Here is a 20,255-nt window from a genome sequence, read left to right on the forward strand (position 1 = left end):
AACTGTCCTGTTTCTGCTGCCCCACATGTTGCTGTTCTGCTCCCCCACTCTGCTGTTCTGCTCCCCACAACTGTCTGATCCCAAGTGTGTTCTTCCATGCCCCCAACTGTGCTGTTCTGCTCCCCACCGTGCTGTTCTGTCCCCACTGTTGCTGTTCTTGACTTCGCCCACTGTTGCTGTTCTGCTCCACCACGTTACTGTCTCTGCGTCCCCACAATGACTGTTCTGCTCCCACACGTGCTGTTCTGCTCCCCACAGCTGTGGTCTCCACGTGCTGTTTTCATGCCCCCACATGTATGCTCCCATGTCTGTGCACCCACGCGTGCTGTTCTCTGCCACTCCGTCTGCTCCACATGTCCGTTTCGTGCATCCCCACTGTTGCTTTCTGCTCCCCACTGTGCTTGCTGCTCGTTGATTCTGCCCCACCAGTTGCTGTTCTGCTTCCCACACAGTCTGTTCTGTACGCAGACCTGGTTGCTGACCTCACCCACCTGCTGATTCTGCTCACCGCAACTGTGCTCTGCCCACCATCCTGTTCTGCTCCCCACTGTGCTGTTCTGCTACCCACAGTGCTGTTCTCCTGCCCACCATCCTGTTCTGCTCCCCACAGTGCTGTTCTGCTCCCCACTGTGCTGTTCTGCTCCCCACTGTGCTGTTCTGCTCCCCACTGTGCTGTTCTGCTCCCCACTGTGCTGTTCTGCTGCCCACAGTGTTGTGCTGTGAGTAACTATGGTGGTTCGATGAATGAGGGTCAACGAGTAACCTTTTCAAGTAAACTTTTCTGAAACTGGAAGACTCATGTTAGCACATATGATAATGCCCAGGCTTTAGCTTAACAGGCTAGCACAGTCTTGAAGTGGGACAGACAACTGTGTTGCAGTAGCTCTGCATTGTATACCATATCTGGATCCACTTCCACATTTTATACGGAACGATTCATTAGTATTACATGCTATATGATGTGGTTTGCGAGGTCTCAGCGTCTGGTACTCACTCCCGAGTGACACAGCGGTCTAAGGCACTGCATCTCAGTGCTAGAGGCGTCACTACAGACCCTGGTTCGATTCCAGGCTGTGTCACAACCAACCGTGATTGGGAGTCTCAAATGGCGGCGCACAACTGGCCCAGCGTCGTCCTGGTTAGGTTTTGGCTGGGGTAGGCCGTCATTGTAAATAAGAATTTGTTCTTAACTGACTTGTCTGGTTAAATAAAGGTTACATTTTTTATTTTATTTTATTTTTTAAATAAATGAGTACTGAAACAACCCATTCCACTGTGCTCCTATTTCTTTCAGACGTGACGGCCATCATCTTTGTGGCAGCAAGCAGCAGTTATAACATGGTCATAAGGGAAGACAACAGCACCAACAGACTCCGGGAATCACTGGATCTCTTCAAGAGCATCTCGGAAAACAGCTTGGTCCTCCAGTACACCTCGTTTTTCTGGCCTTCTCTTGCCTCTGGTCCGTCGTCACCTCGGGCTCTGTTCTGGTCTCTACCTCGCTGGCTCTGGTCAGTACGTGCTCTTGCGTCCACGTTCACCTCGTTCTGGCTCTCTGCTCTGGTCCTCAGTCACCTCGTCTGGCTTCTCTGCCTCTGGTCACAGTCACCTCGTCTGGCTCTCATGCCTCTTTGGTCACTCAGTCACCTCGGTCATGGCTCTTCTGCCTCTGGTCCATCAGTCACCTCGTCTTGGCTCTCTGCCTTCTGGTCCTCAGTCACCTCGTCTGGCTCTCTGCCTTCTGGTCCTCAGTCACCTCGTCTGGCTCTCTGCCCTCTGGTCCACAGTCACCTCGTCTGGCTCTCTGCTCTGGTCCCAGTCACCTCGTCTGGCTCTCTGCCTCTGGTCACTCAAGTCACCTCGTCTGGCTCTCTGCCCTCTGGTCCACAGTCACCTCGTCTGGCTCTCTGCCCTCTGGTCCACAGTCACCTCGTCTGGCTCTCTGCCCTCTGGTCCACAGTCACCTCGTCTGGCTCTCTGCCCTCTGGTCCACAGTCACCTCGTCTGGCTCTCTGCCCTCTGGTCCACAGTCACCTCTGTCTGGCTCTCTGCCCTCTGGTCCACAGTCACCTCGTCTGGCTCTCTGCCCTCTGGTCCAGTCACCTCGTCTGGCTCTCTGCCCTCTGGTCCACAGTCACCTCGTCTGGCTCTCTGCCCTTCTGGTCCTCAGTCAACTCGTCTGGGCTCTCGCCCTCTGGTCCACAGTCACCTCGTCTGGCTCTCTGCCCTCTTGTCACCAGTCACCTCGTCTGGCTCTCTGCCCTCTGGTCCACAGTCACCTCGTCTGGCTCTCTGCCCTCTGGTCCCAGTCACCTCGTCTGGCTCTCTGCCTCTGGTCCACAGTCCTCGTCTGGCTCTCTGCCCTCTGTCCCAGTCACCTCGTCTGCTCTCTGCCCTCTGGTCCACAGTCACCTCGTCTGGCTCTTCTGCCCTCTGGTCCACCAGTCACCTCGTCTGGCTCTCTGCCCTCTGGTCACAGTCACCTCGTCTGGCTCTCTGCCCTCTGGTCCACAGTCACCTCGTCTGGCTCTCTGCCTCTGGTCCACAGTCACCTCGTCTGGCTCTCGCTTGCCTCTGGTCCACAGTCACCTCGTCTGGCTCTCTGCCCTCTGGTCCACAGTCACCTCGTCTGGCTCTCTGCCCTCTGGTCCCAGTCACCTCGTCTGGCTTCTTGCCCTCTGGTCCACAGTCACCTCGGTCTGGCTCTCTGCCCTCTGGTCCACAGTCACCTCGTCTGGCTCTTTCTGCCTCTGGTCCTCAGTCACCTCGTCTGGCTCTCTGCCCTCTGGTCCCAGTCACCTCGTCTGGCTCTCTGCCTTCTGGTCCTGCAGTTCACCTCGTCTGGCTCTCTGCCTCTGGTCCCAGTCACCTCGATCTGGCTCTCTGCCCCTCTGGTCCACAGTCACCTCGTCTGGCTCTCTGCCTCTCGGTCCCAGTCACCCTCGTCTTGGCTCTCTGCCTCTGGTCCTCAGTCACCTCGTCTGGCTCTCTGCCTCTGGTCCACAGTCACCTCGTCTGGCTCTCTGCCCTCTGGTCCACAGTCACCTCGTCTGGCTCTCTGCCTTCTGGTCCTCAGTCACCTCGTCTGGCTCTCTGCCTTCTGGTCCTCAGTCACCTCGTCTGGCTCTCTGCCCTCTGGTCCTCAGTCACCTCGTCTGGCTCTCTGCCCTCTGGTCCACAGTCACCTCGTCTGGCTCTCTGCCCTCTGGTCCTCAGTCACCTCGTCTGGCTCTCTTGCCCTCTGGTCCACAGTCACCTCGTCTGGCTCTCTGCCCTTGGTCCTCAGTCACCTCGTCTGGCTCTCTGCCCCTGGTCCCAGTCACCTCGTCTGGCTCTCTGCCCTCTGGTCCACAGTCACCTCGTCTGGCTCTCTGCCCTCTGGTCCACAGTCACCTCGTCTGGCTCTCTGCCTCTTGGTCCACAGTCACCTCGTCTGGCTCTCCTGCCCCTACTGGCGTCCACAGTCACCTCGTCTGGCTCTCTCCCTCTGGTCCACAGTCACCTCGTCTGCTCTCTGCCCTCTGGTCCACAGTCACCTCGTCTGGCTCTCTGCCTTCTGGTCCTCAGTCACCTCGTCTGGCTTCTCTGCCCCTTCTGGTCCACAGTCACCTCGTCTGGCTCTCTGCCTCTGGTCCTCAGTCACCTCGTCTGCTCCTGCTTTGGTCCAGTTCACCTCGTCTGGCTCTCTGCCCTCGTGATCAACCAGTCACTGTCTGGCTCTCTTGCCCTCTGGTCCACAGTCACCTCTTGTCTGGCTCTCTGGCTCTGCGTCCTCAGTCACCTCGTCTGGCTCTCTGCCCTCTGGTCCCACAGTCACCTCGTCTGGCTCTCTGCCTCTGCGGTCCACAGTCACCTCGTCTGGCTCTCTGCCCTCTGGTCCACAGTCACCTCGTCTGGCTCTTCTGCCTCTGGCTCCACAGTCACCTCGTCTGGCTCTCTGCCTTTGGTCCTCAGTCACCTCGTCATGGCTCTCTGCCTTCTGGTCCCAGTCACCTCGTCGTGCTCTCTGCCCTTTGGTCCACAGTACCTCGTCTGGCTCTCTGCCCTCTGGTCCACAGTCACCTCGTCTGGCTCTCTTGCCCTCTGTCCCCAGTCACCTCGTCTGGCTCTCTGCCCTCTGGTTCCACAACGTCCCTCGTCTGGCTCTCTGCCCTCTGGTCCACAGTCACCTCGTCTGGCTCTCTGCCCTTCTGGTCCACAGTCACCTCGTCTGAGCTCTCTGCCCTTCTGGTCCACAGTCACCTCGTCTGGCTCTCTGCCCTCTGCGTCACTCGTCACCTCGTCTGGCTCTCTGCCCTCTGGTCCACAGTCACCTCGTCTGGCTCTCCTGCCCTCTGGTCCACGTCACCTCGTTCTGGCTCTCTGCCTTCTGGTCCACAGTCACCTCGTCTGGCTCTCGCTGCCCTCTGGTCCACAGTCACCTCGTCTGGCTCTCTGCCGTCTGGTCCACAGTCACCTCGTCTGGCTCTCTGCCCTCTGGTCCACAGTCACACTCGTCTGGCTCTTGCCCTCTGGTCCACAGTCAACCTCGTCTGGCTCTTCTGCCCTCTTTGGGTCCACAGTCACCTCGTCTGGCTCTCTGCCCTTCTGGTTCCACAGTCACCTCGTCTGGGCTCTCTGCCCTCTGGTCCACAGTCACCTCGTCTGGCTCTCTGCCTTCTGGTCCTCAGTCACCGCGTCTGGCTCTCGCTGCCCTCTCCCAACCCAATTTTGCCGTACTGAACATTTCGCACCAGACTTAGTAATATATTCCATTGGCATTCCATTGTGTTATGATTTCAATATATTTTCAATACACTTGCAATACATTTGCAAACTGAAAATGCATTTCAAACCAACTTTGTTGGTGTTTTCTGTAACACATTGCAACACTATATAAATGTGCTTCCCATTTAGTGTTAATCGGTCAAGGTGGTGATATCAGTGTTAATCGAACAATGTTGTGAAATCAGTGTTAAACAGAAGCAGAAACATGAGAGTTGGACGGAGAGGTTTTATTTTTAAAGCCATCCGTTCACATTCCACTAACTTTGACACAATGTGATTGTTTAAATACCTGTCTAGTCACGCCATTCTTTGTTTTCAGGTTTCTACGGACCATTTCAGTCATCCTGTTCTTGAACAAGCAGGACATGTTGGCTGACAAGATCTTAGCAGGGAAATCCAAACTTGAAGACTACTTCCCTGAGTATGTTCGCTATACAGTACCGGCTGAAGGTGGGTACTAAGATGGACGGAAAACACCCCATTGTTTAAATCATTGTTGATTTTACTCATATTCAATATTTATAAGCATTTATAATTGTTCATTATTTAAAAGATATTATAAACTGGATCATAATAAATTATTCAAATTTACTAACCTAAGGTTCACACACTCCAGAAACGAAGCATCGTTGTTGTTGCTTCACAGTGAAGGACTTCCAAACCGATCCTCAAGATGTATTCAAAGGTTAACCCATTTTGGCAACTCACACTTTTGAAAATGTGAATCAAATGGAATCATTTGCGCTGGCCCTGGAATCAACCTAATTTAGACCTCCAATGACACTATTACTTATAGATATTCCAGGGACTCTATTGCAGTATGTGAACAATAGCATTAACATGCCTTTCTTCCCATTGTGAAATGAGAATGGTTTGGAGCATGGAGAACAGTAGTTAGAGAGATAAACATTTGATTGCAGGCACTGCCATCAGGCACTACACTGATTACATCCTGTCCTAATGATATCCTTCTTCTGATGACATTAAATACTGTAGTCTTTAAAACCCTGAACCGCTTGTCTCTTTGTGGACAGCCGTTCCAGACCCTGGAGAGGACCCTAAAGTGACCCGGGCCAAATTTTTCATCCGAGATGAGTTCCTTGTACGTACCGTTTTCATTCTGTACTGACTGTAGACCCTTGTTTTCTAGTCTTAACTTAGAGGCAGCCATTTCAAGGTTGGAGTCATTTCCATTTCAGTTCAGTCAATTCACGAAATAAAGTGAAATGTGGATGTGTCTCTCCACCACCCCACAGAGGATCAGCACGGCGAGCGGCGACGGCAAACACTACTGCTACCCCCACTTCACCTGCGCCGTGGACACGGAGAACATCCGCCGTGTCTTCAACGACTGCCGAGACATCATCCAGAGGATGCACCTGCGCCAATACGAACTATTGTGATTGGTTGCAGCCCACCATCCAGTCAGCGCTCTGCCAATCCCGGCGCAGTATGATTCCACTCCCAAAACACAAGGCCCTGTTACCAGGGGGACCAGGAGAACTACTGAAGCATCACAATGCTGTCATTTTGTTTGCCATTGTTGTTGTTTTTCTATTTTGTTTTCTCCTTCCTTTGTTCTTTTATTTATGGCCAATCTTGACTTTATTTTGTAGGTCTAAGCAGGGATGGGACATTGTGTGTGTGCCTCATCTTTTATTTCCAATGCCTTTATTCTGTTCATTCCACTAAGCCTTTTTAGACATATTTTTTTGTAGTTTTTGTTTGAAACTAGTCATCTTCTGTCATTTCTGTTGTTTGATCTGGACCAGCTGAAGTTGTTAAGAGGGTGTGTGTGTGCGTGAGAGTTGAGGGATCTGATGGACTCCTGTGTATGCTGGTTCCTCCCAACACTTCTCTCTCTCTCTCTCCCTCTTTCTCTTTCTCGAGTACTTGATGAAGGGGTGGGTGGGGCGGGCAGCAGATGTATCAGGTAACTTAATGCCGTCAAGGAAGTATACACATGATGTAGCACCGTGATATTTATTACTCTGTCACTTTGTTTATTTTGTATCATTTTATTGCAGGATGATGGAGAGCGAGGCTTTCAGGCTGTAGATTTAGCATAGAGGGGGTGGGGCTTGTGGGAGAATAGGAGGATGCTGGGAGTTTGAGTCCAATGCACCTCCGGCTGTAGGGGCAGCAGCAGCTTTCTGCCACGTGTCTAGATGGAAAGAGAAATACCACACTCACTTTGATTTGCCCACAGACGGTCCTTTTTACTTAGATCCTCTTGGGCAAGAGTTCTATATATATATATATAGATTTGTTTTTGTTGATTATCTTGTACAGACTGCAAAATGTAATGTTATTTTGTACAACTTTATTGAGAAAAAAACTACTTGTAGAAGATCTTTGTGCCTTGATAATGGCTGTACCTGTAAATTGAGCTCTGATGTATGTTGTTGACTGCCCCTGTACAGCTTGATGTCAAACTCTATCTGACAGTAGAGACTGCAGGTAGGGCGTCTCTCTCTCTCTCTCTCTGTAGAGGTACATTTTTCTGGTTTATAAAAAAGGAAAATGTTCTTTAGTAGAAAAAGGAGGAAAAATTTGCGAGGGGTTAAAAAAAAACACACGGAAATCCTGTATACATTATGCAAATTAACCACTTACCTACCGCAGTGACCCCAGGTCGCAGCCAGAGACATTGCCTTCATCCTCCTTCYTTTTGACGGTGAACATTTCAATTTTTGTTTCTGATTCTCAGCTTTAATACATTACAAGATCAATTGACGTGTCCAAATCGCAACCTGGTGTTGTTTTACTACAGTAGGAAGCAACTTTTTAGATATGAAGTGTGTATGAGATGTATACATACACGTACCAGTAAATGTGTGTGTGTGTGTGCTTCGAAGCATGCATGTACTGTAAAACATATACACACATGCACTCATGCATTGTATATGTACATTGTACATATACATTTTATATATGTACATATACATTTATAAAGATATACATATATTCTATAAATCTATATGTACAATTATACATAGTAAAGTGTGTGCCTATGTGTATACATATTTATGAATGTCTAGAACGTATGTATGCATACACATGCATAGGCATCAACTTATATAGAATGAGAGTAGAAAGTAGTGATCACGTCGGTCATGGACACGGAGAGCCCTTCACATTGCCACAGGCGTGAGTGTGTGAACCCAGTTAGATGGGCTGTTCTTTACACCGAACAGCAGCTTTCAATGTGCAAGTCTGTTCTGAGAGCGAGGAGGCAGGAGTGATACGTTTGTGTCAGGCCTTTATGGAATACGGAAAAACATTTTTATTTTAATAAAGAGGCACATCAGAATACTTTTTTTTTTGGGGGGGGGGGGTTGTCAACTGAATATGCGGGAAAATATGACAGATTATGTACACTTTGTATATGCATAAATTACAGTTACAAGAAACCCAGTGTCACCATCTTCCCTCTACTGTTTTCGTCCAGGTCACATTTAAAAAGCTCAAAGATGGCCCTGCCATAGCTTATTCAACAGTAGATCAGAGTTAAATAAAACATTCAAGTTGCCAATAATTTAAAAAGGGAAACAACGGATAAAATCTCAGGGCACGTAATTGATCAGTAAAAGCTATCCCAGAGTGACCATCCCTGTAAAAGGTGCTGTTGGGTTCTATGTCAGGACCCAGGCCCTCCCTGTAAAAGGTGCTGTTGGGTTCTATGTCAGGACCCAGGCCCTCCCTGTAAAAGGTGCTGTTGGGTTCTATGTCAGGACCCAGACCCTCGCTGTAAAAGGTGCTGRTGGGTTCTATGTCAGGACCCAGACCCTCCCTGTAAAAGGTGCTGTTGGGTTCTATGTCAGGACCCAGGCCCTTCCTGTAAAAGTTGATGTTGGGTTCTGTGTCAGGAGTGTCTACACTACACAGGAGTCTTTGGAACATGGGGCCTGAGGGCATCAAAGGTGACAGGTCACACAGATGTCCTCATACAGTTACTTTGACAGGTATCATAGGGCCTATCTCTTGCCCTTCACCTAGAACATTTCACCTTCTATTGGTTTCAGTCACACTTCAGGGGACTTTCTTTTAAGCGGCCCGCCAAGCAAATAGTTCGATCTAGGGGAAACTGTCAGAAGCCCTTGTGCTTGCCCATGAGATTGGTGGCCAGGAGCATGGAGGTCTTGGTGAGGTGTAGGTGGGCCAAGAGCAGGAGGGAGACGACCATGGCTGTGGAACAGTAGATGGCCACCACGCTGCTCTCTTCTGGCAGGAAGCACTTGGCCAACTGGAAGTCCGTGGGAGAGAAGGTGCCCTGGAGAGAGGTAAACTTTAATTTAAAATGGAATTGACCCCAACCCTGAGACTGAACAAAAATATAAATGTAACATGCAACGATTTCAAAGAACAGTTACAGTTCATATAAGGAAATGTGACTGGGGAATACAGATATGCATCTGATGGTCACGACTACCTTAAACAAAAAGCTAGGGGTGTGGATCAGAAAACCAGTCAGTATCTGGTGTGACCACCATTTGCCTCATGCAGCACAACACATTCCTTTGCATAGAGTTGATCAGGCTGTTGATTGTTGACTGTGAAATTTTGTCCCACTACAATGGCTGTGCGAAGTTGCTGGATATTGGTGGGAACTGGAACACGCTGTTGTACACGTCAATCCAGAGCATCCCAAACTTGCTCAATAGGTGACATGCCTGGTGAATATGCAGGCCATGGAAGAATTGGGACATTTTCAGCTTCCAGGAATTGTGTACAGATCCTTGTGACATGGGGGCAGCAGGTAGCCTAGTGGTTAGAGCGTTGGGCCAGTAACCGAAAGGTTGGTGGATCGAATGAATGGCACGACAACAGGCATCAGGTTCTCATCACGGTATCTGTGTATTCAAATATCCATCGATAAAATGCAATTGTGTTCATTGTCCGTAGGTTATGCCTGCCTATACCCCCACCAATTATCTTGGCATAGGATAAATGCTCACTAATAGGGATGTGCACAAAATTTAAGAGAAATATGTTTTTTTTTGTGCGTATGGACAATTTCTGAGATGTTTTATTTCAGCTTATGAAACATGGGACTTTACATGTTGTGTTTATATTTTCATTCAGTGTAGTTAATTAGTTACCAGGATGAAGCTGGGGTTGTTGCGGTTTCTCCAGCTGAAGGAAGGAACGCTGATTTCTGGGTGCTTGTTGTCATGGACCACCTTACAGGCACTGTGGGTGTGGCCACTCAGGATAAGGCGGGGCTGGAACCACCAAAGTAACTGCAGAGTGGGACCAAAAGAATCGATCATATTTCTGTAATAACATGCCTCTAAAGTCGTGTTCACATTGGCCGTTTGAACTGACTCAAGTCGTATTTATTTATTTTTCCTGCAGTATGAACAGCCAAAAAACACATGGAATCAGATATTTCTAGCCACATTTCAAACCACCTTCCTAAGCTAGTAGACTACTGTGGCTGGCCAGCTAGCTAGTAGATTTCTGTGGCTAGCTAGCTAGTGGACTGCTGTGGCTAGCTAGTGGACTGCTGTGGCTGGCTAGCTAGCTAGTGGACTGCTGTGGCTAGTCAAAAAGCACTTGTTTTGAAAGTTGGATCATCTTATCCTTTGAAGCTTTAAAAGTGTTCTTACCACTATGATTTTGAACATTCAAAACAACTGGGAAATGTCCATGACAGGCATTATTGTCACCTTAGCTTGCTACATAACTGAGTGATAGGAAGCACAAGCACCACCACCAATCAGTCTAGACCACTGCACACACACCCCTTGTTACTATCACAACTAGCATAGCCTTGTCAGCACATGACTGCTGTCTGAACACACACAATTTGGTCACTTGTAACTTGCTGTTTGTACAGTTGTCCAAAATAAACTGAACAAACAAAACTGATATGAGCATTAAGGCATGCAGTGTGAACAAGTTATGGTTTTTAGTCAGAAACATGCACTCTTCAGATTGAGCCCTAGGGCTGAATCTCAATAGCCTAAAGTGGCTTGTTCTCCTTGTCTCCTTTCATTCATCTGCACGATCTGAATAAAATAAAACAGGTGCAAGCAAGGAGAGGAGGCCACTTTAGACAATGAGATGCACCCCAGGTGTTAGTTATATGACCAAGTGTGTGTAAGCTCACCCTTTGAGAAGCCTCCTGGGATAGCACGTCATAGCGCTCATGGAACACCTGCTGTCGCTCTTCAGGAGAGGCGGCGTCCTGCCCAGTGCACTCTGCATCGTTGGGTCGGTACAAAGGGTAGTGCTTCCGACAGAAGGTCAATACACAGTACATAACATACTGTAAGTGAACAAGGCTAGGTGTTTTTGTATAATAGGTAGGCTATACACAATATGGATTTCATTTGCAACCCTACCCTCCCCCAGAACAGCTTCAATTTGTCAGGGCATGGACTCTACATGGTGTTGAAAGCGTTCCACAGGGATGCTGGCTCATGTTGACGCCACCCTGTGGGTGGTGGACCATTCTTGATACACACATGAAACTGTTGAGCTTGAAAACCCCAGCAGCATTGCAGTTCTTGACACTAACTGGTGCGGCTGGCACCTACTACCATACTCCATTCAAAAGGCACTTAAATCTTTTGTCTTGCCCATTCACCCTCGGAATAGCACACATACACAATCCAAAATCCATTATTTTACCAGGTAAGTTGACTGAGAACACGTTCTTATTTACAGCAACGGCCTGGGGAATAGTTACAGGAGAGATGCTTTAAAAAAATCTATTTTCAAGTGACATCAATAACGGATCATAACTTTCACCTGGTCAGTCTATGTCATGGAAAGAGCATATATATTTACTCGACTCATTAGCACGGATAGAGAAGCTTGCTTTGGAACCCTAGTTGTTTACATGTTTGATTGGTCAGATAAGTGCAGGCMCGAGAAATTTCACCAGTGGGGAGAGAGCAAGAGAGAGGTGTACACATGGATGGCGCATGGCTTGAAGTGCTGAGCATCATAAGATGAAGTGAACTGGAACAGGTTTAGGCTATTATAACTTTACAGAATTATATACTAGACATACACTACTATTCAAAAGTTTGGGGTCACTTCGAAATGTCCTTGTTTTTGAAAGAAAAGCMAATTTTTTGTCCATTAAAATAACATCAAATTGATCAGAAATACAGTGCAGACATTGTTAATGTTGTAAATGACTATTATAGCTGGAAACGGCAGATTTTTTATGTAATATCTACATAGGCGTACAAAGGCCCATTATCAGCAACCATCACTCCTGTGTTCCAATGGCATGTTGTGTTAGCTAATCCAAGTCCTCAACTAGCCGAGCTGCTAGCTAGCTGCATATCAAGGTAGCTGGGTTTTCTTGAGGGATTGAACGTAGCCCGTGATGCGGTTAGCCATTGTGGCTGGGACCGCAGATTGTCCCGGGTTTGTGGCTGTCTAGATCCCTGCAGTTTGTTGTTTTCAATCTTCCCTGTGACCTGCCCTGTCTGGAACTGCAAGGAGTAACAGCCTAACATACGTTGCTAGCTACCATGACAAAGACCAAAGCTGGCGGAAATACCGTTGAGGACAGTGGGGTCTCTCAATCACAGGTGAAAGATCTTTTAAACGAACAAAAATAGTTCCACAAGCAGTTGTTACAACAACAAGGAAATAGCTTCAAGTGTTTTGTCCAAATATTGGTGGATTCAACTAATAAAAGAATGGATGACCTGACACGAGAGGTCCAGTACCCGAAGAACAGTTTGCAGTTCTCCCACGGTCTGCTCAATGATTTGAAACAGGAGAACGGCAAGATGACAGCAATCTGTAAGTCATTGAGAGAGGACATCAGATCTATGTGTGAGGCCATGATAACAATGACAGACACATCGAGGGACAGTCAAGGCGGAACATGGTTGTGGATGGAATTGCAGAATCTCCACATGAGACATAGATGGAGTCTGAAAACAAAGTGAGGGAAATGATCTTTGAGAAATTGAAGATGGACCACAGGAAGATTGAGTTGGAACGTGCCCACAGGACTGGAAAGCCCACAACCGGCCCAGGTGGTAGGCCCAGGCCTATAGTGTTCAAGTTCATGAGGTTCAAGGACAAGATAGCTGTTCTGGAAAGAGCCAAGAACTTGAGAGGAACGTATATCTTCCTCAACAAGGACTATCCTGAAGCTGTGCGCCAGAAGAGGAAAGAACTGATCCCAGCCATGGAAGCTGCCAGAGCGCGTGGGGACATTGCGTACATCCGCTACGACAGACTCATTGTCCACCCTCCCTCCCAGAAGCCTGGAGGGGATGAGAGAGCCAAGCCTATGGGTTCGTAGCTTCAACCCTGCAACACACACACACCAATTGATTAATGGACTGCTGAATGTATATTTTGTTCTCTTGCTTTGCTTGCTCTTTTCAGTATTATGTCTAAGTGATAAGCTACACAGGAAAGTGCTGAAAATAGCCCATATTAATAGATGTAGACTTAGAAATAAGGTTCATAAAATCAATAACTTGCTAACATCAGATAACATTCATATATTAGCCATTTCTGAGACTCACTTAGATAATTAATTCAGTAACTAAATAATATGTGTGAAATGCTTGATAGTGTATGTGATGTAAACAAAGAGGTCTACTTTCTTGGGGACCTGAATATTAACTGGTTTTCATCAAGTTGTCCGCTCAAGAGGAAGCTTCTTACTGTAACCAGTGTCTGTAATCTTGTTCAGATTATTAATCAACCTACTAGGGTGTTTACAAACACTACAGAAACAAGAGCATCCACATGTATCGATCACATTTTTACTAACTCTGTAGAACTTTGTTCTAAAGCTGTATCCGTACCCATTGGATGCAGTGATCACAATATAGTGGCTATATCCAGGAAAGCCAAAGTTCCAACAGCTGTGCCTAAAATAGTGTATAAGAGATCATACAAAAGATTTTGCTGTGACTCATGTTCAAAATATTTGTTGGTCTGATGCGATTAATGAGGAGCATCCAGACGCTGCACTTGATGAATTTATGAAATTGCTTCTTCCAATTATTGATAAACATGTACCTGTTAAGAAACTGACTGTTAGAACTGTTAAAGCTCCGTGGATTGATAACGAATTGAAAAAACTATATGGTTGAAAGAGATGGGGCAAAAGGAGTGGCTAATAAGTCTGGCTGCACATCTGACTGGCTGATTTACTGCAAATTGAGAAATTATGTGACTAAACTCAACAAAAAGAAGAAGAAACTGTATTATGAAGCCAAGATCAATGATATAAACTTTGGAGTACTTTAAATGAAATGATGGGCAGAAAGACAAATTCAACTCCATCTTTCATCGAATCAGATGGCTTATTCATCACAAAACCATTTGATGTTGCCAATTATTTTAATGATTACTTAATTGGCAAAGTGGGCAAACTTAGGCAGGAAATGCCAACAATGAACAGTGAGCCATRGTATTCATGCATAAGAAAACTAATAATGAAAGAAAAGCATTGCAAGTTCTGTAAAGTTAGTGTGGGAGAGGTGGAAAAATTATTGTTTTCGATCAATAATGACAAACCTCCTGGCATTGACAACTTAGATGGAAAGCTACTGAGGATGGTAGCTGACTCTATAGCCACACCTATCTGTCATATCTTTAATCTGAGCCTTGAGGAAAGTCTTTGTCCTCAGGCCTGGATGGAAGCAAAGTCATTTCGCAACCCAAGAGTGGTAAAGCTGCCTTTACTGGTTCTAACAGCAGACCTATAAGCTTGCTGCCAGCTCTTAGCAAGCTGTTGGAAGAAATTGTGTATGACAAAATACAATGCTATTTCTCTGTAAACAAATTCACAACAGACTTTCAGCGTGCTTATAGAGAAGGGTACTCAACATGTACTGTACTGACACAATTGACTGATGATTGGTTGAAAGAAATTGATAATAAGAAGATTGTGGGAGCTGTACTGTTAGATTTCAGTGCAGCCTTTGATATTATTGACCATAACCTGTTGTTGAAAAAACGTATGTGTTATGGCTTTTCAACTTCTGCCATATCGTGGATTAAGAGCTATCTATCTATCTAATATAACTCAAAGGGTTTTCTTTAATGGAAGCTTCTCTAATGTCAAAAATGTAAAGTGTGGTGTACCGCAGGGCAGCTCTCTAGGCCCTCTTTTCTATTTTTACCAATGACCTGCCACTGGCATTAAACAAAGCATGTGTGTCCATGTATGCTGATGATTCAACCATATACGCATCAGCAACCACAGCTAATGAAGTCACAGAAACACTTAAAGAGTTGCAACCTGTTTTGGAATGGGTGGCCAGTAATAAACCGATCCTGAACATCTCTAAAACTAAGAGCATTGTATTTGGTACAAATCATTCAATAAGTTCTAGATCTCAGCTGAATCTGGTAATGAATGGTGTGGCTGTTGAACAAGTTGGGGAGAGTAAATTACTTGGCGTTACCTTCGATTGTAAACTGTTATGGTCAAAACATATAGATTCAATGGTTGTACAGATGAGGAGAGGTCTGTTTGTAATCAAGAGATGCTCTGCTTTTTTGACACCACACTCCAAAAAGCAAGTCCTGCAGGCTCTAGTTTTGTCTTGATTATTGTCGAATTGTGTGGTCCAGTGCTGCAAGGAAAGACCTAGTTAAGCTGCAGCTGGCCCAGAACAGAGCGGCACGTCTTGCTCTTCATTGTAATCAGAGGGCTGATATAAACACTATGCATGCCAGTCTCTCTTGGCTAAGAGTTACATGCCACCAGGGGTCTTTTCACAGTCCCCAAATCCAGAACAAATTCAAGAAAGCGTACAATATTATATAGAGCCATATTGCATGGAACTCTGTTCCATATCATATTGCTCAAATAAACAGCAAACCTGGTTTTAAAAAAACTGATAAAGCAACACCTCACAACGCCTCTCCCCTATTTGACCTAGACAGTTTGTGTATGCATTGATATGTAGGCTACGTGTGACTTTTAAAAGAATGTATGTAGTTCTGTCCTTGTCTATTAATGTTCTGTATTATGTCATGTTTCATGTTTTGTGTGGACCCCAGGAAGAGTAGCTGCTGCTTTTGCAACAGCTAATGGGGATCCTAATAAAACAGAAAATACCAAAGCTATGATCCCTTATTGATGTCACCTGTTAAATCCACTTCAATCAGTATAGATGAAGGGGAGACAGGRTAAACAAGGCTTTTTAAGCCTTGAGACAATTGATAAATGGACTGTGTATGTGTGCCATTCAGAGGGTGAATAGGCAAGATAAAATATGTAAGTGCCTTTGAATGGGGTATTGTAGTAGGTGCCAAGCGCACCTGTTTGTGTGTGTAAAGAACTGCAACACTGCTTGCTTTTTCACCCTCAACAGTTTCTTGTGTGTATCAAGAATGGTCCACTACCCTAAGGACATCCAGCCAACTTGACACAACTGTTGGAAGCATTGGAGTCAACATTGGCCAGCATCCTTTCAACACCTTGTAGTCCATGCCATGTTCCTATGTTTTGTACACTCAGTGTACAATGACTCTGCAATGACCTATAATTAACTAAAGTAGTCTCAGTCACTTCGCAAGCACGCACACACACATTAAACCGTACCTGTAGGATGATAGGTGATGAGCGGGGAAACTTCTGCATATCCTCCTGACAGTATGTTCTCATGCTGCTTGACCGGTGGCTCTGTGAAATCCACAATATCATTACAATCTACTTTCACATTAGCAATGGGAGTAACATAATGTTGACAATGTGTAGGGACAATCCTTCCTCTTTCGTGACAACATAATGCTTACCACATTTCAAAAGACATTTCTGGGGATGTTAGTGAATAAAGTCTGGGATTAACCCAAAACATTTGACCCACATATCTTTGGCGCTGAGTAACATGCAAAAGCCATATGGTGACTCTTGATTGCACTCGGGAGAGAAATACTTATTTTTTTGTCAATGTTCAAATCTCTGCTTCTTTCCAAATCCCAATAACCCCTATTTTGTTTGTGTGTTTGTGTGTGTGTGTGGCATTGATGAGGATGATGGTTGTGATTAAGATCACCAGCACTGAACAGTTGAGAGCCTGAGAGAGGCTGTACAGCTCGTTTTCCACATGTTCGCAGATGGGGCAGCGGTCTCCATGCATGGCCATACTGTTCACCAGTACAAAACTTTGTGGGAACATACATACACACACACACACACACACACACATTAATGATGGTACAAGGATTGGAGCTAAGCTACACATCAACGTGACTAACCACAAACAACACATTGTTAAACTGTTTACATGCATAATTTTGAGACAAGGTTAGATGACACAATTTACAGTAAAGGGACCTACTTGACTCCCTTGTTGGTTACGATCCGGGCAGAGGTGACATTGAACACCCTCTCGAAGCGTTCAAGTTTGTACCAGCTCATTCTGTTCAAAGATTTAAAAAAAAAAAAAAAAATGTTTTATGTTATGTCAAGATAAAGTGAGCACAACCACAGGGCTAGGGCCTACTAACGCACACCAACTACAGACAACTTAACTCCCTATTGTTAGCGGAACTAGGTGAGAATAGAGAGAACAACGTTGTTGACATGTTCTTGGTAGCCTCCATTTAACAGTGAGACTTCTGAACTTAACTTACTCATGATGGAAGCCGATGTCATGGTTACCAATGATGGCTATAAGCTCCATGTCTCTGGGATGTCGGAAGATCTGCTTAAAGCGGCGGACGTCATCCTCCCAGTCCTGAAGAACACAAGGTGCATATTCAGAGGGTCACAGAGGAACAGTTTGAGCTGGGGTATCAACATCTGCCTCAACCCCTCCTAGCACTAGACACAGTAGGGTGTGTACTACTGTTATTTAATTCCACCCTCAGTTGGATTTAGGTTACGTCATACCATTACCTCATAATACATGTAATGAACTCCCAAACACCTACTGCCATTCACTGTCTGTGTTTCTACTAAAGCACAACTGGTGGAGGTTAGTCACACCTCAAGGACAATCAAATCAAGAAAAATGAAATTGGAACGGCCAATGGTCAAATCCACGCACACACACACGCACATCCCCTTATGTGCCAACAGATAATATTATTATCACATATCCTGAGTAGTCTAGCTGTTGGCGGTGTGTGTGGTCTATCGTTTCTGATAACCGACCGTGTCCATCAACTAACCTTTGGGGAGCTCCATTTCCCCTCGTCGAAGATGTCTCCCAAAATGAAGACCACCTCTGGCTGTAGGACCCCCAGTGCGGTCTGGAAAGCTCTCTCCATCTGCCATTCTCTATCAGGAAGTACAGTACATTATGATTAGGTCAGGGAGTTTTCCTGACCATGTGGAAAGACCACAAGGAAGGACCACTAGGAAAAACTCTGGGCCCTGACTATAGTGATAGCCTATTACAGTCCAGAGTTGTCCTGATGAGGCCTCATAAGGAAATACTCCTGGCCCTGATAATAATCTGTTGGTCAGGACTACCCAACACTACCAAGATACAACCACCTTTGATTGAAAGTGTTCTTGTCCATCATGCTGTATAATGTATTTAATAAATCCTGGTAGCATCCTCCCAATGAAAAAAGCTATTGAGACTGACCACTAGAACTCATTTTGTGGACCATGTGAACATGAAGCATTGCAGTCAAACCTGTGATCCGGTTTGGTGCCCTAGCTGGTGAAGTTGGATGCCATGGTGATTTCATATTATCTGATATTCATTTGAGCCATCTAAGAGGATTAATTCTATTCCTGTCCTAAAAAAAAAAAGCTCCCACTGTCAATGATTTATGGACGTGTTTGGAGGGAATTGTGCTGTCTGTTTCTGTTCATTGTTTCCAGATTTTAGTTTTCTGTACATCTGATATGAGATGCAAATTACAGTTTTGACCAAAGAGAGGTTTGAAATGCACACATTCAACAAACGACAGTCCTACAGGGATGTAAAACACACAAAAATAAACTATTTTTTAAATTAATATGATAACTTATCAAATACGCATAAGCAATGAAATTGGAATAGGAGTTTAAAGCCTACCTTCGCAGTTTGTCGAACCAGTGTCCCTTTATTGCGCCAAGGAGGTGGGTATCCGACAGAAACAAAGCCTGAAGCGGGGGGACTCCCTTGCCGCTGTCTCTATTCAACTTCGGCCACGAACAACGCAAAATTGCAGGGTAATATATCAAATATTCACAGAAGATAAACACGCAAATGACAGATAAGAACAGAGTGAAAGTAAGGCCCCATTTACATTTGCAACTCAGTCCGTGCATGTCTAAAAACGAAATGCCAATCTGTTCCAGTCACTGCTGGACAAGGCGAACTAAATCCTGCTAAATCATTGAAAATAACTTGCCCTAGATAAACGTAACGGCTTAAGATTTGTACAGAGGACGCATGCCCTGCCTAAAAAATACGCATATTCGTCGGTATCAATAGTTTTTGGTCCGTTTAGGATTGTCATGCGACAGCAATCTCCCAAATATGACTCGCGTGGGATGTCTAGTCAAGAGAATGCGGCGGCTGAATAGTTGTTGGTAGCAAAGTACTTTGTATATATCTATATATCTATATTTGACTGCAAATTATTGGCTTAATTTGGCTACAAAGTCCTCAAAACTAGTTTATGACATTAAGCGCGATGCAGTTTTAGCATGTGAGAGAGAGAGAGTGTGAGTGTGTGTGTGTGTGTGTGTGCTGGAGTGCGCTCAGTTCGCGTTAACGTTTACACTGAACCACACGTTTCCCCAAAACGGTGCGCAAGAAAACGGTGCAGACCTTTCTTCGAAAGCCTTTGAGGTAACATACGTTTGCGCCCGTTTGGTGTGTGTGTGTGTGGCCTGGTCAATATATGTGTGACCATCTGAAATCGCAAAACTCGTGCAGCACACCATATGATAACTGCACTCTGAGCCACCATAATTTCTAAGTTTTTCAACTGGTCGTTCAGTACAGTAGGTCTACCGTTTTCGTTGAATTCAACGTTTCACACCGTTCTCTCGTACTGAACTCAACCCTGTTTGACTTCTTTTTTAACTACTGGGCAGGACGAACCACAACATTCTTCAGAGATGGATCAGATTCGTAATTATACAAGCCTGACTGGTACTGTATGTGTCATTTTTTCACGTGCATTTTAATTGACTTGTGACTAGCTACATTGTTTTGATGGCAACAGTATAAAGTTTGTATTTGTCAACCATCCCCACATCTAAATTCGAATATCTATCCCTGTGATGAAATGTACTGAACGGGTAACTAAATCCAGTTGAATTCAATCTGTTTTTGAGAGTACTCCTTTTGATACATATTTACCCATTGTAGAAGTGCTCAGAAAGTGACTTTTTTGGTGATAAAGGTGCTCAAAGTTGACCCGTTTTGCATCCCTCACCCTACAATTAGACYTCCATGTCTTCATCACTGGAAAATATAAAAGCTTCAGATTGATATCATTTAAGCTTACAAACAGAGTTGGGAAATTAATTTKTAATTGAAGATTATGATTTATTTTGTATTATTATGTCATTTTTAACCTTA

The 20,255-nt window shown here is 45.5% G+C and overlaps 2 protein-coding genes across 4 annotated transcripts in view; one reads left to right on the forward strand and one right to left on the reverse strand.

Annotated features, from left to right (window-relative positions):
* Positions 1-8,082, forward strand: part of LOC111972774 (guanine nucleotide-binding protein G(olf) subunit alpha) — a 72,374-nt gene extending 64,292 nt beyond the window's left edge. The window contains exons 9-13 of one of the 2 annotated variants that reach the window (XM_023999846.2): positions 1,295-1,419; positions 4,978-4,991; positions 5,087-5,217; positions 5,802-5,869; positions 6,024-8,082. In XM_023999846.2, the coding sequence (XP_023855614.1) occupies positions 1,295-1,419; positions 4,978-4,991; positions 5,087-5,217; positions 5,802-5,869; positions 6,024-6,170 (485 nt within the window). In that variant the 3' untranslated portion in view covers positions 6,171-8,082. Of the gene's footprint in view, positions 1-1,294; positions 1,428-4,977; positions 4,992-5,086; positions 5,218-5,801; positions 5,870-6,023 lie in introns of both variants that reach the window. The other variant, XM_023999847.2, reaches the window with a different exon arrangement.
* On the reverse strand, positions 8,010-19,426 carry mppe1 (metallophosphoesterase 1). Of its 2 annotated transcripts, none has more exons than XM_070446603.1 (9): positions 18,756-19,426; positions 17,896-18,004; positions 17,356-17,459; positions 17,061-17,141; positions 16,776-16,884; positions 16,322-16,402; positions 10,883-11,041; positions 9,870-10,010; positions 8,010-9,040 (listed from the first exon to the last, which is right to left on the reverse strand). In XM_070446603.1, the coding sequence occupies exons 1-9, from the start codon at positions 18,989-18,991 to the stop codon at positions 8,858-8,860; spliced, it is 1,203 nt and encodes a 400-aa protein (XP_070302704.1). In that variant the 5' UTR covers positions 18,992-19,426; the 3' UTR covers positions 8,010-8,857. The 2 variants fall into 2 exon arrangements, with proteins under 2 accessions (XP_070302704.1, XP_023855613.1); XM_023999845.3 differs by having other exon boundaries at positions 10,883-11,005; positions 18,756-19,425.
* Positions 19,427-20,255: the final 829 nt, after the last annotated feature.

The sequence above is a fragment of the Salvelinus sp. IW2-2015 genome, linkage group LG14 (genome assembly GCF_002910315.2).
Source record: "Salvelinus sp. IW2-2015 linkage group LG14, ASM291031v2, whole genome shotgun sequence".
Taxonomy (NCBI): domain Eukaryota; kingdom Metazoa; phylum Chordata; class Actinopteri; order Salmoniformes; family Salmonidae; genus Salvelinus; species Salvelinus sp. IW2-2015.

What these genes read in the sequence shown, in the direction of transcription:
- mppe1 (XM_070446603.1), bottom strand. Translation starts at nt 18,991, where the DNA reads ATGCACGGACTGAGTTGCAAATGTAAATGGGGCCTTACTTTCACTCTG. An exon ending in GTAACCAACAAGGGAGTCAA is followed by an intron (nt 16,885 to 17,060) that starts GTAGGTCCCTTT and finishes GTTCCCACAAAG; the next exon opens with TTTTGTACTGGTGAACAGTA. An exon ending in CCCAGGAGGCTTCTCAAAGG is followed by an intron (nt 10,011 to 10,882) that starts GTGAGCTTACAC and finishes CCCACTCTGCAG; the next exon opens with TTACTTTGGTGGTTCCAGCC.